General features: G+C 40.5%; 1 protein-coding gene across 2 annotated transcripts; it reads left to right on the top strand.

The window, feature by feature from the left end:
- The first annotated feature begins 181 nt into the window (after positions 1 to 181).
- csf1a (colony stimulating factor 1a (macrophage)) lies at positions 182 to 14,787 on the top strand. Of its 2 annotated transcripts, none has more exons than XM_074648390.1 (6): positions 182 to 493; positions 3,850 to 3,963; positions 4,199 to 4,261; positions 5,923 to 6,093; positions 9,176 to 9,368; positions 12,343 to 14,787. In XM_074648390.1, the coding sequence occupies exons 1-6, from the start codon at positions 257 to 259 to the stop codon at positions 12,363 to 12,365; spliced, it is 801 nt and encodes a 266-aa protein (XP_074504491.1). In that variant the 5' UTR covers positions 182 to 256; the 3' UTR covers positions 12,366 to 14,787. The 2 variants fall into 2 exon arrangements, with proteins under 2 accessions (XP_074504491.1, XP_074504500.1); XM_074648399.1 differs by lacking the exon at positions 182 to 493 and adding an exon at positions 1,351 to 1,671.
- The last annotated feature ends 241 nt before the right edge of the window (positions 14,788 to 15,028 follow it).

Here is a 15,028-nt window from a genome sequence, read left to right as displayed (position 1 = left end):
AGGTACAAATCTAAAAAATGGCTCTAGTATCAGTTCTGATTTGACTGGTCTCTACACAGTCATTCTTAGTAATAGCAATGGAATCCAGCTCTACCAGGGCTTCTTATAACATGTTTTGCAGCTTAGCTGCTTCAAAGTTCAGTTGTGTCCTTTAGTGAGCTATAGCAGGAGGAGGTGGTCAAGAGGAAGGACCAGCAGGGAGGCGGTCATATGTTCTCCCTTACCCTCCCTCCTCTCCTGCTGTCTCTGTAGATGGATGGAGAGGGCTATAAGCAGCAGAGCTGAGCGACAGCACTTTCAAGTCACAAACAGCTGTATACAGTTTCATTGTGTCTTCAGCCTCAAGCTCTGCCAAGCATCTGGAGTGGGATCCTACAGACTTCACTTTGTCAAAGTCCACCTCTGGGCCAATGACGCTGACACTGGACTTTGTTCTTCTCTGCTCTCCCAGCTCAGCCAGATGAACACACACAAGCTAGAACTTATAGCCAAGGTAAGAGCTGGATCACACACATCCCTGTTTGTTTTTACAGCTCATACTGTGTTTGTTCGGGAATATTTTTAAGTGCAAAACAAAAAAATAGCCCTATAAATTTTTTTTTTTTTTTCCCCATCTGATCCACGTGTGAAATTGAAATGAACGTGAGGTAGAGAGAGTGATCCATGGTTCATCGTGACAAACGGAGCAGTGAACATGAACAGCAGAGGGAGCAACCCTCGAAAATTTTGGTGAGGAGGAATGTGAATTGTTGTCTGATGCCAGAACTGGGGAGTCAGGAATGTCTAAGACAATTCTCTGCCTGGGATTGAACATAGTGTTCACTTGGTAATCATCAGGACAACTGAGAAGAACAGGTTTTGACTTCACTCCTTCAGCAGATCCTTTTACTTCAATCCGTTTAGCCCAGTTTGACTTATAGTTCCCATCCGACTTTTTATTCCTCCCTGTGGTTTCGGTGCAGTGTTTTTGCCAGATTCCTGTTTCTGTGATCAATTTTATGACGTACTATGACTCATACGGTCTATGTGTGTGACTGGATGGTGGGTGGAGGGTTTGGTGGGAGAATGGGATGTCTCCAAGAACTTTTCATGCATGCATTAGTGTTAGCTTTCATCCAGAGAAAAGCAGCATTGCAGATGGTGTAATTACTTTGTCGGTACATTTTTATTGTTTGTTTTAAACCGGACCAAAGAAACAATATTCTAACAATAGAGTTGAAATATTTATATAACAGTGTTCAAAATATTACAATTTAAAAGTGTCAAGTGGACATTTTTACAAGTAATCTACCATGTGTGAGGTAAATAATTAACATTAAGTAATGTTACAAAATTCTCATTTTTTATGCATTTTTAATCCAAATTGAAGATTTAACTTGTCTAGATCTAAATGTGCTCTACAGCAAATTTGGTGAAATTTGAACAAACTGGTGGATAACCGGTACAGATAACTGTAACTGATGATATGTGATGATAAAGTATTGTCTTTGGCGTGTATAGACTCTAAAGGGGAGATTTGTAATGTAGGGGCGTCTGCCCTGAGCAGCTGCAAGATAAATCCCCCATGGAGTCCAGACATCGGTGGTGGTGATGATTCTGCTGAGACTGGTAGGCTGATGAGGCTGATGAAGCTGATGAATCTGATGTATCTGTAAAGACTGGGCAGTGATGGTGAGTTGGAGTGGCGTGTGTAACAGCAGCATGAACGAAACTAAAGGCAGAGGGAGAATCTTATTTAAAAAGAGACAGCAGCAGGATGATAGGCTAACAATGTAGGTGTGTCACAGTGCTATTGGATAGATGTGACCAGCTGATGATGCAACCCAGTCTCACATCAACATGTGTCATATAGCTACATTGGTTCACAGCACAAAACTTATCAGTTTATTATAACGGCTCTAAAATAGTGAGATGCCTACATTGTTTTGGGGGAAAAAGCAACAACATGGTATTCATTTTATAGTCAGGAGAAAATGCAATATTTTAAGATTAATTAAGGCAATAAAATGTGTTTTGATAACATTTCTAGCGAGAAATGTGCATTTTATTTTCATAATCTTCGTTCAGTGAATGTATATGTTCTTTAGTTTGTTCGTCATTACAAAGAATATTCAGGTCTCGCCAGAATATCTTGGGAATGCAATATTTTATACTGTTGGTTGCTATGGAAACTGCTAACCCACGTATAGCTTGCATGTCATTTGAATCATTGTCTTTGCATCGTGTCACAAAAGTGTCCTTGATAATGCAACAATACGATGGGTTAATGTTGAGGTCATCAGTATTAATTAATTAATTCTCATTAGATTCCGAGAAATAAAGTTTTTTTTTTGTCTGTTTTTGGATTGCGGAAAACTACATTACCCATGATCCTCAGCCACCAGACATTGCGTGTTTGACGACTGTTTTGGGCTGTCTGCTGTGGATGGGCATCATTCCACTTCAAATTGCTGCCGGTCGGCTGCAACGACACTTTCTCATCCCGACTCATCACATAGTAATAATAATAATAATAATAATAAACTTTATTTGTATAGCACCTTTCCAAACATAGTTACAAAGTGCTTTACATAAGTTAAAATAGTGCAACCATCAAGATAAAAACAATACAGAATAAAAACATAAAAACATAGGCCAATGTAAAATGTTGAACACAAGACTTAATAAAACAGTGTGTACAAAAAGTCAACAATAATGAAATTTAAAACAAGGGATTGCTATAAAAAGGCCTTCCTGTAAAGGTAGGTTGTGAGGCGTGATTTAAAAGAAGAAACAGAGTTTACTAGCCTGAGTTCCTCCGGAAGGGAGTTCCACAGCTGTAGGGGCTGTAACAGAGAACGTCTGGTCTCCCTTTGTAATAAGACGGGCTGTGGTGACAGTGAGGTGGGTCCTACCTGAGGAGCGCAGGCAGCGGCTGGGCTCGTAGGGCTCGAGTAACTCTAAAATGTAGTCAAGGGCAAGGCTGTGTAGGGCTTTAAAAGTAATTAGTAAAATTTTAAAATCAATTCGATACCTTACTGGGAGCAAGTGAAGTGTTGCAAGGATGGGTGTGATATGGTCTTGTCTCTTAGAGTTTGTTAATAGTCTGGCTGCTGCATTCTGAACAAGTTGGAGATGGGATATGGCTTTTTGACTGAGCTCAGTATAAAGGGAATTACAGTAGTCCAATCGGGATGAGTTGAATTCATGGATGACTTTTACTAGGGCCGTTTGGGAAATTAAATGTTTGACTTTAGAGATGTTCCTTAGCTGGAGAAAGCATGATTGAATTACTTTGGTAATCTGTGCATCTAAGCAACCAGGTTGCGGGCGGACTGCATGATGTTAGATGACAGGTTGCCAACTTACTAAATGATTCTTTGCTAACTCATTAATACGGTTTGGGGGGCCAAATAGAAGGACTTCAGATTTAGAGTCGTTGAGCTGAAGGAAATTTTGTGACATCCAGCCTTTTATATCTGAGAGACAGTCCATTATATCAGAGAGTTTGTCTGTGTTGCTACCAGTCAGCGGGACATAAAGTTGTGTGTCGTCAGCGTAACAGTGGGAACTAATATTGTAACTGTTGATTATCTGACCCAGGAGAAGCATAGTGACAGATTGTCAGACCCCTCGGTGTCACTTTTCGGTCACAGTAAACACGTGCTTAATGTTGTGAATTAAACAAAAACTCTTGCTTAGCTTCAGGAAAAAAACAACATGGTTGGGATTCAATTTGCTATTTGCATTTAGTTCAAAGCACTACTACAGGTCTTGGCTGTAGACTCAATTTTGTTTTTTCAACCTCTTATTCTGAGTCATTTGTAGGTTTCTTGAAAACTCTGCATCCCATTTTTCTCGTTTCTCCAGGCTCAGCATCTGTGCTTGTTGTTACTCCTGTGCTTGTGCCTGGCGTTGGGTGGCGTCCCCGGTCCATGCCGACATTCGATAACCCAGGATCATCTTCTGAACCTTAATCGCCTGGTGAGAGTTCACCCAAACAACACGCCCTGTCATACGACTCCAAATAGGGAGGCCAGAGGAAATCATGATGCCTGTGTCAGCATGATATGTATTGTATGGAGTGCCTCGGACAGTACCTATAGGTAGAAAATGAAGCCAGATTACATATACATATATATTACTCATTACCTAATGAACTGACAGTTTTAAATATCAAATATCTTGGTGAATTAACTTTGTGATGTTTACTCCACAGATTGACAATCAGTTGGATCATGGCTGTATTATAATCTATCCATTCATTGAACATCTGGATTTGGTGAGTGGATATGGATATGGGGCAAATACATTCAGAAATGTGTTGCATAATCAAAATCACACTGGAATACATTTACCTGTGGTCGTCATGTAATTGGAATAATCAAAGCGGTCATCTGTGTTTTTAATCCCATTTGGAGCTGCCACTTGTGTTACGTGTAAAAATGCATCAAAACTATCTGTTTTTGATTTGAGAGTATTAGTTGCACATTAATGAACAACCATCCAAGTTCCCCACTGGAAACCCGAGACAATCCTTGGGAGTTGGTCAATAAATTAATGAGACTCTATATATATCTAATGCCACATTTTTAATCTCCCACTTAATCAAAGTCCAGCGCAAATGGAGCATAAACAGTGATATCAATATCTGAATAATTAAGTCTTATCATCCGTGAATGAGAGTATTATTATTTGGACTGGAAGAAGTTTTGGCGCAGACTCCACAGCATTTGTGGTCCAAGACTGGAGCAGATTCTGGCAGAGACTGTGCAGGAGGGATACTGAGAGTCATCATGGTGGAGGAGAAGAGCTGGGCTGCTGGTGGGTGCCAGACAAGTGACACAGAGAATGAGGAAAGGGCTAATCATTAATGGGAACACACACTACAGTGAGCCAGAAATTCATTCAGAGTTCAGGTGAAGCTGGACTTGGGAAGGCTTAAATGTAGTCTAGTCTTGGCTCATTCATTCAACTTCAGTAGAACTTCTAAGGAAGAATTTCCATTTGGGATTTCCAGGAAACCCGGAGTGATTTGTTATATTATAATGTAGCAAGTGGCTGAAACGTAGAGAATATATTCTGTTGACTATTTTGACAAATATGAATAATATTTCCCCAATTCATCATCAAAGAGTAGAATTTTAAGACAGAACATCAAAGAAGGAGGCTGATCTTCAGACTAAATAGAAGCAGGTAAGATTTATACAGCAACTAATAGACTGCTGACATGAAACCATCATCAGAGCACATATGACATCAGTGAGCTGTTTTTAAAGGACACATGCAATCAACACAAAAATACAGTCTGCATTTCGAAGTGTCCTTGAGCGAGACACTGACTCCCAAGTTGCTCCCCAGGCTCTTTACAGCAGCCCACTGCTCCTGAATACTTAGTTAGGTAACTTAGGTTAAAGCAGAGGTTTAATTTCATGTTTGTACCTGTATGTATATGCTGATTGTATTTAAGTTTAAGTTTTGATAGTTTGTTTATTGGATTAAATCCAAAGTGGCAGAAAAAACATCCTTCCTAACCAGCAGCGTATTATAATCCTGATTGGCCCCGCTGCAAAAAAAATTCTTGGGCCCTCGCCCTGAATACAAACGCACACATGTACACACACAACCACTCCAGACAACTGCAAATTACAAAATTTAATTTAAATCAAATAAGAGAAAAAAGAGAAAACCGAAGAAATAATACAACTAAATTAAAACACAAATAATTGCATTGATAAAAATGACTTTTATTTAATTTTTCTCTTTCCCTTTTTTCATTATTTCATCTCATATTATTTATTTTTTATTGGTGCAATTCCTCCTCAGGTTGTCCTTTCAACATGATGATTGATTGATTTACATCTCATTTAAAATGACCTCATGGAACTTTCATACTGGCGCAGAAATCTTTCTGATGATCCTTTTGTACTTTATGTGTTACAGAGTAAAGTCTGTTACATCAAAGCAGCCTTCCCACAAATCCTGGAGCTTCTGAGCATGCATTTCCATTATGCCAGGAATTCAGATAACAGAAGATATGTCAACATCTTGGAAAAGGTTATCTACAATCTCTATTCTCAAGGATGCATACCTGAAGTCAATGAAGAGTTTGAGGTGAGCACTTAATTCTCAATTATTGTTATTATTATGTCTGTCATGATTATTATTATTATCATTAGTAGTAGTCATTATTATATCAGTATGATCTTTTTGGCCTCTTTTCCCAACATTTTCAATGAAACTGTAGCCACTAAACAGGCAAATCCAGGGCGATAGGCTACTGATAATACTGGTAATATTATCAGTAGCCTATCGCCCTGGATTTACCTGATACCTGGTAATAAAGATTCAACAAAGCCAGACTTGCTGTATAGGAAAACAAGTCAGCAAAGGGGATCCATCCCCCAATAAACTGTTGTGCTGGTGTCACACCACACAGGTGAGCAACTCTCATCTGGTTTAACAAACACTGAACTGCAGATTATATGATTTTTTTTGTTTTTATATGATATAAGTTATTTTGAAAAAAATTGCCATGTTTACATTATACTTCAGATGAAACATTGCTCCTGTCCAGAAAAAATATGTTACAAAATTAAATGTATTTTACTTCACTTTAAGGTGCAATATGTAAGATTTGGCCAGAGTTTTTGTATGAAACATTATCAACAGAATGTGAAGAGGTTACAGTATTGACATTAAGTCAAAGATGTCTATGTATCGTGTTGCAGAGATATCTACTGAAATGAGCATGCTAACCAGCTAGCTAACCAACTAGTCCTGTTTTGTAATGCCACTTGCGATAGTGAGACATTGTAGCGTCCATTCTGCCCTCAGTCCAACACGAAAGGACGGAGAAGTAGAGCTTCCCCGAGGGCTTGTCAATCACGTTGGGGGTACAGGTTCCATGTGCGTTTTGGGGACTTTTGAGGTTTTAGTGTTGGCGATTCGATCCCCGGTGCCTACAGTCTGCATTTTGAAGTGTCCTTGAGCGAGACATTGAATCCCAAGTTGCTCCCCAGGCGCTTTACAGCAGCCCACTGCTCCTAAATACTTAGTATGGGTTAAATGCAGCAGTTTAATTTCATATTTGTACCTGTATGCATATTGTATTTAAGTTTAAGTTTTGATAGTTTGTTTATTGGATGAAAGCGAAAGTGGCAGAAAAAACATCCTTCCCATTCAGCAGCATAATATAATCCTGACTGACCCCGCTGCAAATTTTTTTCTTGGGCCCTTGCCCTAAACACAGACGCACACATATACACACACAACCACTCCAGACAATTGCAAAGCAGACAATTGCTATACCATCATGGAGAGGCTCACAATGCAATTCCCATCCTGTGAACCAGCCTTAGATCAGCACCACGGACAGCAGCTGGAGCGCCAGATGTAATGATGTTAATTTAACAGCCTGCCCTGGACTCAGCCGCCAGATGTTCTCACAGACACAGATTACAGTAGGTGCACAATTTCCAACATATGAGACGTAACAATTACAGTGCTACAGATTTAAATCCCTGATCCCACTCAATAATAACATAGAGAAAAGCCACATAGCACGCCATTTTTGAACTGTTTCTATTTATTCCTGGTGCTCACCTTGAAATTGTCTCAATGGACCAGGAGCGGCTAATTGGTAAAGTTGAAATGAAAGGGTACCTCCTCATTTCACTACAACAACTTGAATAAGGTGGCAGCTGGCTGGAGGGAGATCACCAGAGAGCTGAAAGTTATCTACTCCTGGTGGCTATATTGTATGTCATTTCCAGTAAATATCACAATATTAAACATTTGATTTCTGCTTAAAAAGAACAAATGAAGGAAGATATGTGGTTACTTCTCCAGTGTGATCTCGGGCTCACAGCTGATAGGTAGCCTACGTGGTTTGTTTACATGACGTAACAGAAGTGCATATAATGGATTCAGTGTGGACACGGTGTAGGAAAGTGATTTTTTTGGCCCCTGACAGCTTCTGGGATACGGTTGCACCATCGATTTTTACGCCACCGGATACTACTTTACCAGGAGGAGAATGCGCGCAGCTCCGGGAGATGGACATCCTAGTGGAGCTGTGGCAGCCAGCGCAAACCCCAGTGCTGGGAGTCACAGCGGGATCTAAACTATGTAACAGCAGCAACAGAAAGTTTGCTGATCTGGTGATGAGTCAGGGCAGTCCCTCGGTGTTGGTGGCTAATTTCTAGTTGCTATGAATGGTGACATTTTTTAGTTTAGAAACTTTTATGATTAGAAGTGCCGCTAAACTCTGTGCACTGACGTAGTGAGTCTCCAGTGACGCCACAGAAACACCAACCAATCAAAAACTGGCAAAGGGCCGGTGAGCTTGTTATATCACTGAAGGACTGATTACATCGACGATTTGAGAATGTGACCAGGACAGTTGGGAAAGTCCGAGGGCATCTGGTGGATAGGGAAAAACCAAAGAGATGGATGGCCTGGAAAATGGAGATTAGCAGGGTAGAATACTCGACAGTGGTGGAGCAGGAAAACTCAGGCGGGCGGCCAGGGGACCGAAGAACAGTGGAGCAGCAAACCACAGTCTGACAGCCTGGGGACAGGACAACGGAGGAGCAGGGGACCCAGGCAGGGGTCAGGTGGGGAACCACAGAACTGGAGAGCAAGAAGAGGCTGTTCGACGAAGTTTGCCAATTGACCTGAAGATAGAGACATGAACTCATAGGTGGATGACAAGAAGGCAGGGCAGATGGGCAGAATTCTCAGGAGGAAAGCAAGGCAGATAGATGGAGCGGCTCAGGAGGGCAGCAATGTAGGCAGGACTGCTCTGGAAAATGGCCTGGAGACTCTGGACTCTGAATGGTGGCCCAAAGCTATCTGAACATCTGGCTATAGGTCGGGGCAGGGCTCTGGACAGGTGGCCGGCCTGTGCTGGGTAGACAGACAGCTGGAGGCCAGACGCATCTTTACTGGCGGCTGGACAGGCGGACTGCTGGGTAGGCATTTCTGCGGTGATGGCCGACTGATGATCTGGTTCATTGGGGTTCCTTTTTACTTCTGTAAGTGTCAATGAAGAACTGTTTACATTTCGTGCAAACAAAGGCCCTTCATGCCAAAACAACTGACTATAGATAAAACTAGAAAAATTCAGATCTTATCTAAGAGTTTGCTCTTGATTATCTTTATTGTTTCCTGTCATGTTTATTCTGTGTTGCAGGACAGCCCGGTGCGGTTCATAAGCATGGTAGAAAGCTCTCCTAAGGAGGCTTTGAAAAAGGCCAGAGGTGTCATCCAGATGTATATGAGCCTGATGACAGAGAGTACAGGCCCTGTGGACTGGGACTGTCAGGCAGAGTATGCTGCTGAGGAGGATTCAGAATCGACCACTGTCGCTGACACCAGCACCAGAGGTACAAACAGAAACAGTTCTCTTGACTGCTTATAACATACTCAGGCAGGGCAGTCAACATAATAATCACAATAGACTACTTTCCAATAAAAGTATTAAAGCATAACTACCGCATCAGAGAGACTAAACACTCCTTTTTCATTTTGAGTCATGTCCCCCTACACATATTCAAAAAAAGTGTTTAAAGCAAGCATTATTGAAAAGGAAAAGACCTGAGGAAAGAAAAACAGCCCAGCCGACAAAAGCACAGTTGCAAACTCTGAAGAACTCCTGGCCGAGTAAAACTCGCAGCCATAAACCAAAAGTTTGGGAACCCCTATCCTAGAGGACACACACACATTTTCTCCATTAGCCCTTGTGTGGTGTTCATGTTTTTGTTACTCAGCCAATGTCCGCCGGTCAGTTGGACCCACCCCATTATTGGGTTTTTAAATCAATACAGCCATAACAATTTATTTAAAAATACTTAACAGATGTTTACTTTATCCCAATTACAAGCAATATAGACAGCATATGGTTAATATTTGCCATTTACTTCTGTAGGATATTATTTATGAACAAAAGTGCTATTTGTTTTTTGTGATAAAATGTAATAAAAAATAAAAATCAATTATAATGAAGATATGGGTGGAAAAAAACATTTATCTTGAACAAATATAAATGAAACAATGTTTTTATTCATGTTTATTTCTTTGAACTTAATTAAAATTCATGTCAGTCTACACAACACGAACCCCATTGAACACATAGCCTATTCATGCCAGCTTATACAACACATGAGGGGCAGAGTTTTACTGGGTGTGTGTTGCATCTTTTGACATCCATATTTCTCCACTTGCTGGCTGCTGAGGGGCTCGTTTTTGAGCTGCCTGATGGACAGTCTCATCCTCTTCTTCATACTCATTGTCAGACTCTGAATTGACAGAAATGTGATCCTAATATTCTGAAAACTCTTCCTCTTCATCTTCATCTTCCAAAAGTTCTCTCTCTTCTAAAATCATTTCTAAAGCCCTCTGAGCAGAGAGTCTTTTTGCCATCTTGATCGATTGCGATAAGGAGCCACACAGCCAATTTGCAGCTGGGATATAGTGAGAAAATATAGACTAGTTCCCGCAAGACAGAGGGTAAAATGTGCGAGAATGTGGGAGCAGACAGGTGTCGGTGCTTGAAATGTAACAACCTCATGCGGGAACAGCAGGAGCAGAAAGACAAAACTCACACACATATACAAACAAAAACACACACACACACACACACACACACACACACACTTACAGTAGGCCCAGGTCAGAGGATGACAGAGTGTAGGTACTGTACACAGCACCTACAATTTCCACACATTTATCTCCCTCGGGAGTCCAGAGGACCCGAACATCACATATGTAATATAATTGTGTAGGGGGGTGTACAGTGTGCAGTCATTGAAAAATGTGTTCTTTTATATGTTCTTCATAGAAAATGAGCCAAGGCCAATGAGTCTGAGGTTGAAAAAATTATGAATCACATCATTTTCTTTTAGTAAACATTGAAAACGGGTCCCACAGACCCCAAACACCACACAAGGGTTAGAAGGGCACCATAGAGGACACTTCATCTTGTTTTCTCTACTGGAAGGGCGTCCTTCCATTTTTCACTAGAAGGGCACCCTAGAGGGTTTTTCTTCATGTTTTCTCCACTAGAAGGGCACCCTAGAGGGTTTTTAATCATGTTTTCTCCACTAGCAGGGCACCATAGAGGGTTTTTCTTCATGTTTTCTCCACTAGAAGGGCACCATAGAGGGTTTTTCATCATGTTTTCTCCACTAGAAGGGCACCATAGAGGGTTTTCATCCTGTTTTCTCCACTAGAAGGGCACCATATAGGGTTCTCATCCTGTTTTCTCCACTAGAAGGGCACCATAGAGGGTTTTTCTTCATGTTTTCATCACTAGAAGGGCACCATAGAGGGTATTTCATCATGTTTTCTCCACTAGAAGGGCACCATAGAGGGGTTTTCTTCATGTTTTCTCCACTAGAAGGGCACCATAGAGGGGTTTTCTTCATGTTTTCTCCACTAGAAGGGCACCATAGAGGGTTTTTCATCATGTTTTCTCCACTGGAAGGGCACCATAGAGGGTTTTTCATCATGTGTTCTCCACTAGAAGGGCACCAAAGAGGGTTTTTCATCATGTGTTCTCCACTAGAAGGGCACCATAGAGGGTTTTCCCATCATGTTTTCTCCACTAGAAGGGCACCCTAGAGGAATTTTCCATCATGTTTTCTCCACTAGAAGGGCACCCTAGAGGGATTTCATCATGTTTTCTCCAATAGAAGGGCACCCTAGAGTTTTTTTTCTCCATGTTTTCTCCACTAGAAGGGCACCATATAGGGTTTTTCATCATGTTTTCTCCACTAGAAGGGCACCCTAGAGGGTTTTTTCATCATGTTTTCTCCACTGGAAGGGCACCCTAGAGGGATTTTCTTCATGTTTTCTCCACTAGAAGGGCACCCTCAATTTTTCTTGCACATTGGGTCACTGTTAAGGGCACTTTATCGTATTTTATCCACCATAAGGCCATCCAAGAGGGCACTTTTGCTGCATGTTTCTTTTTCTTCGAACATGTGGGCACCAAGGGGGGACAGTCACAGATCACAGGCCTTTTGGTGTGTATTGGTATTAATATGAATTCTTGTCATCTTGATTTTGTCTGCATTGTAATCAAATGGAAATATGCAAATCAGGTGGACAGAGTTCACAGAACTGTCAACAAAATAGCAGGAAGAGGCAGAGTCAGATGACCTTTCACTTTGTTGGGCAGATTTTTCCATTAACAATTTCATAGCATTCCACTTTCAATGTGTTCAGCGTTACTCTTTACAATAACATGCATTTAAAGAGAAATACAGTAAGAGATCACATAATGTAAATTTTTTCACAGCGTCGATCACATTCAATTTGTCCTGTCCTTTTGCCTATACCTATGTGTATTCTCAACAGACTCTGCTGTCCTGTCCTGCTGAGCTCTGAGAGCAGCTGGAGGTCATCAGGCAGAACTGCAGTCCAAAGATGAACTCTCGTTACCCTTTCCTGGAAGCCTTCTCTGTTGTGTTTTTAACAGTGCTTGACACCTCTGAGAATGTTTCACCCCTTGAAAGTGGAGGATTTAACATGAAAGATGTGTTTATTTTTTACTACAAAAAAATATATATTGTTTTTTATACTATAATAAATGGTCTTGGGTCATAGGCTTGTTATCGCTTAGTTCCCCCTTACTTGTTTTTTAATGTTAAATTTGTAGTCATGAAATGCTTTTTTTGTTTGTTTGTAACCTGCAAGAATATATCCCTATGTTACCATACGTGTTCCCAATGTCTTATTTCAGTTGAACCACCCATCACACACATGTTTTATTTACTGGATAGAATAGGAAATATACTTGATATATGCTGTTAAGCCTCTATGTAAATATCTCATTGCTTGCAGCATTCTAATTTTGCTGTAATGTCCTCTGCAGAAAAACCCCCAGTAATGTGTTCAAATACTTGATGAATGACCTAACAATCAACCTTTAGCAGTTGTGCCAATAATAATGTCCTCTGTCAGAAGCAAAGGCAGAAGTAGTCACAATGTCAGTCTTATAGGGAGGTAGCGACGGATGGTGAACAAAGTGTATGACTTCAAAACCAGAGGCTACAGTTTCTGCTTCCTGTCTCTCTTACATGGTTCAGGAGGAACAATATGGAATCCGTCCTGACAGTGGGCCATGTCTTTAGGTGGACTGGTTTGGCGTCACTGTAATGGGGACATTCATTGGTGCCTCATGCAAGAGGGCCTGATGAATACCACCACGAGCATGTTTGTGACGTTTGATCATTAACATAATCGACACCTCTAAAATCGCCACACAAGGTGACCTGTTCAGCTCTGTTTGAGGGAAGGATTTAAACCGCAGATTTTCGGGTCTGAGATATTAGATGAGAGAATATTATAGCCTCCAGCAGGTGATGTTACACTGTCAGGCACAACAGTGGACAACAGTTGACAGAGGCTCCAACAGCTGCTTTACAGTCTTTATGTAGTAAAGACCCTAAAAAGACAGCTGTTGGAGCATGATCATTTTCAACAAGTAATGAACTGTGCCATACTATGCCAAAAAGCCTGTAGAAAGAGGCAGACTGTCATATACAGAGCTGAACCACACGAGAAAATTCTAGGTACAAGAAAATTGGTGAATGCCACAAATTCTGTTATATGAACAAATTGTATTTATTTGTTTGAGTGGTTCTTGTATGAGGTCTATTGTCTCTGGAAAGAGATGTAGCACATTTAACGTAGTAGTGAAATGTTTATGCTTTACCTGCTTTGTTGTCCTAGTTTTTAGCTGTTTGTGTAAATATACTTGATTTTAATTTTGTTTGAGCAGCAAAAAGGCCATTTAATTGGCCTCAGTTGTATTGGAGTTCTGTCAGAAGTCTCAAAGATCAAGATCTCAAACCATAGCCATGTGGAAAAATGGGTAGGGTTTTTTTTTGTTGGGGGAGAGTTAGATGAAGTCATTCTTAAAGGTCCCATATTGTAAAAAGTGAGATTTTCATGTCTTTTATATTATAAAGCAGGTTTAATTGCTATATAAATACTGTGAAAGTATCGAAGCGCTCAATATACAGAGAAATACACACAGTCCGTATTAAGAAATTGTGCGTTTGAAACAAGCCGTTTTCCGGATTTCTGTCCATTTGTGATGTCACAAATATACAATATATAGATTTGTACATGGTTTTAAATGTAAACATTTTAAATGTGTCCCAGTTTATTCCTGGTTGCAGTGTATGTTAATGACATCAGCTGACAGGAAGTAAACATGGACCCAAACTGTTGCCAGGCAACGTAATTCTGTTGCAATTCCATTGAAATGCACTAAAACGGAGCGTTTCAGACAGAGGGTAAATACAGGTTTATTCAGGCAGACAGTGTGAGGAAAATAATTTTTTTTTTAACATTACAGCATGTAAACATGTTCTAGTAGAAACACAAAATACAAGTATGAACCTGAAAATGAGCAAGATACGGGACCTTTAAGTTAGGGCAGCTCTCATCTGACATTCCCTCGTCTTCTACAACCGCGCTGATATTAACAACGCAACTATTGCCCTGCCTCTTAGTCTCATTGACGCTCTTAACAAAATCCAGTCACCTCTTGCATTGTCTCCGGTAGTACATCTGGAAGATAATATAGTAGTTGTTGTGTACACTGTCTCTTATGTGTCTTTGCCTCTCAGTTCATCAGTGAATAGCTCTCACTACACTCTCACTACGCTCTCACTACATCTCCTTTGACATGTCCTTTTTCCATCAATAAACAAGGAAAAAAGGGAGAATAATTTGAAAGTGACTACAACACTTGGCAAATTATTTCCCCCTTTTTTTTCAAAGTGGTACTGACTTTTGCATTGGTTGTATACTCTCCTTGCACTTAAACAAAAAAGCCAAAATGTACATAATGTATTGAAAATATCAAAAGTAAAGTGTATTTGTCACTATCATATAATTCCTTATCCCCATTTACACTTCTAAGGAGAAATTAAAAGATGTGACTCGTAGGATTCAGGACGACCAAGGATATGAGTGTGGGTTAAAATAGAGTTATTTTGTTTCAATAAGGCCTTTAGTCCAGTGCACTCTG

Source organism: Sebastes fasciatus, chromosome 1, assembly GCF_043250625.1.
Source record: "Sebastes fasciatus isolate fSebFas1 chromosome 1, fSebFas1.pri, whole genome shotgun sequence".
Lineage (NCBI taxonomy): Eukaryota > Metazoa > Chordata > Actinopteri > Perciformes > Sebastidae > Sebastes > Sebastes fasciatus.
This window is presented reverse-complemented; position numbering and strand designations above follow the sequence as displayed.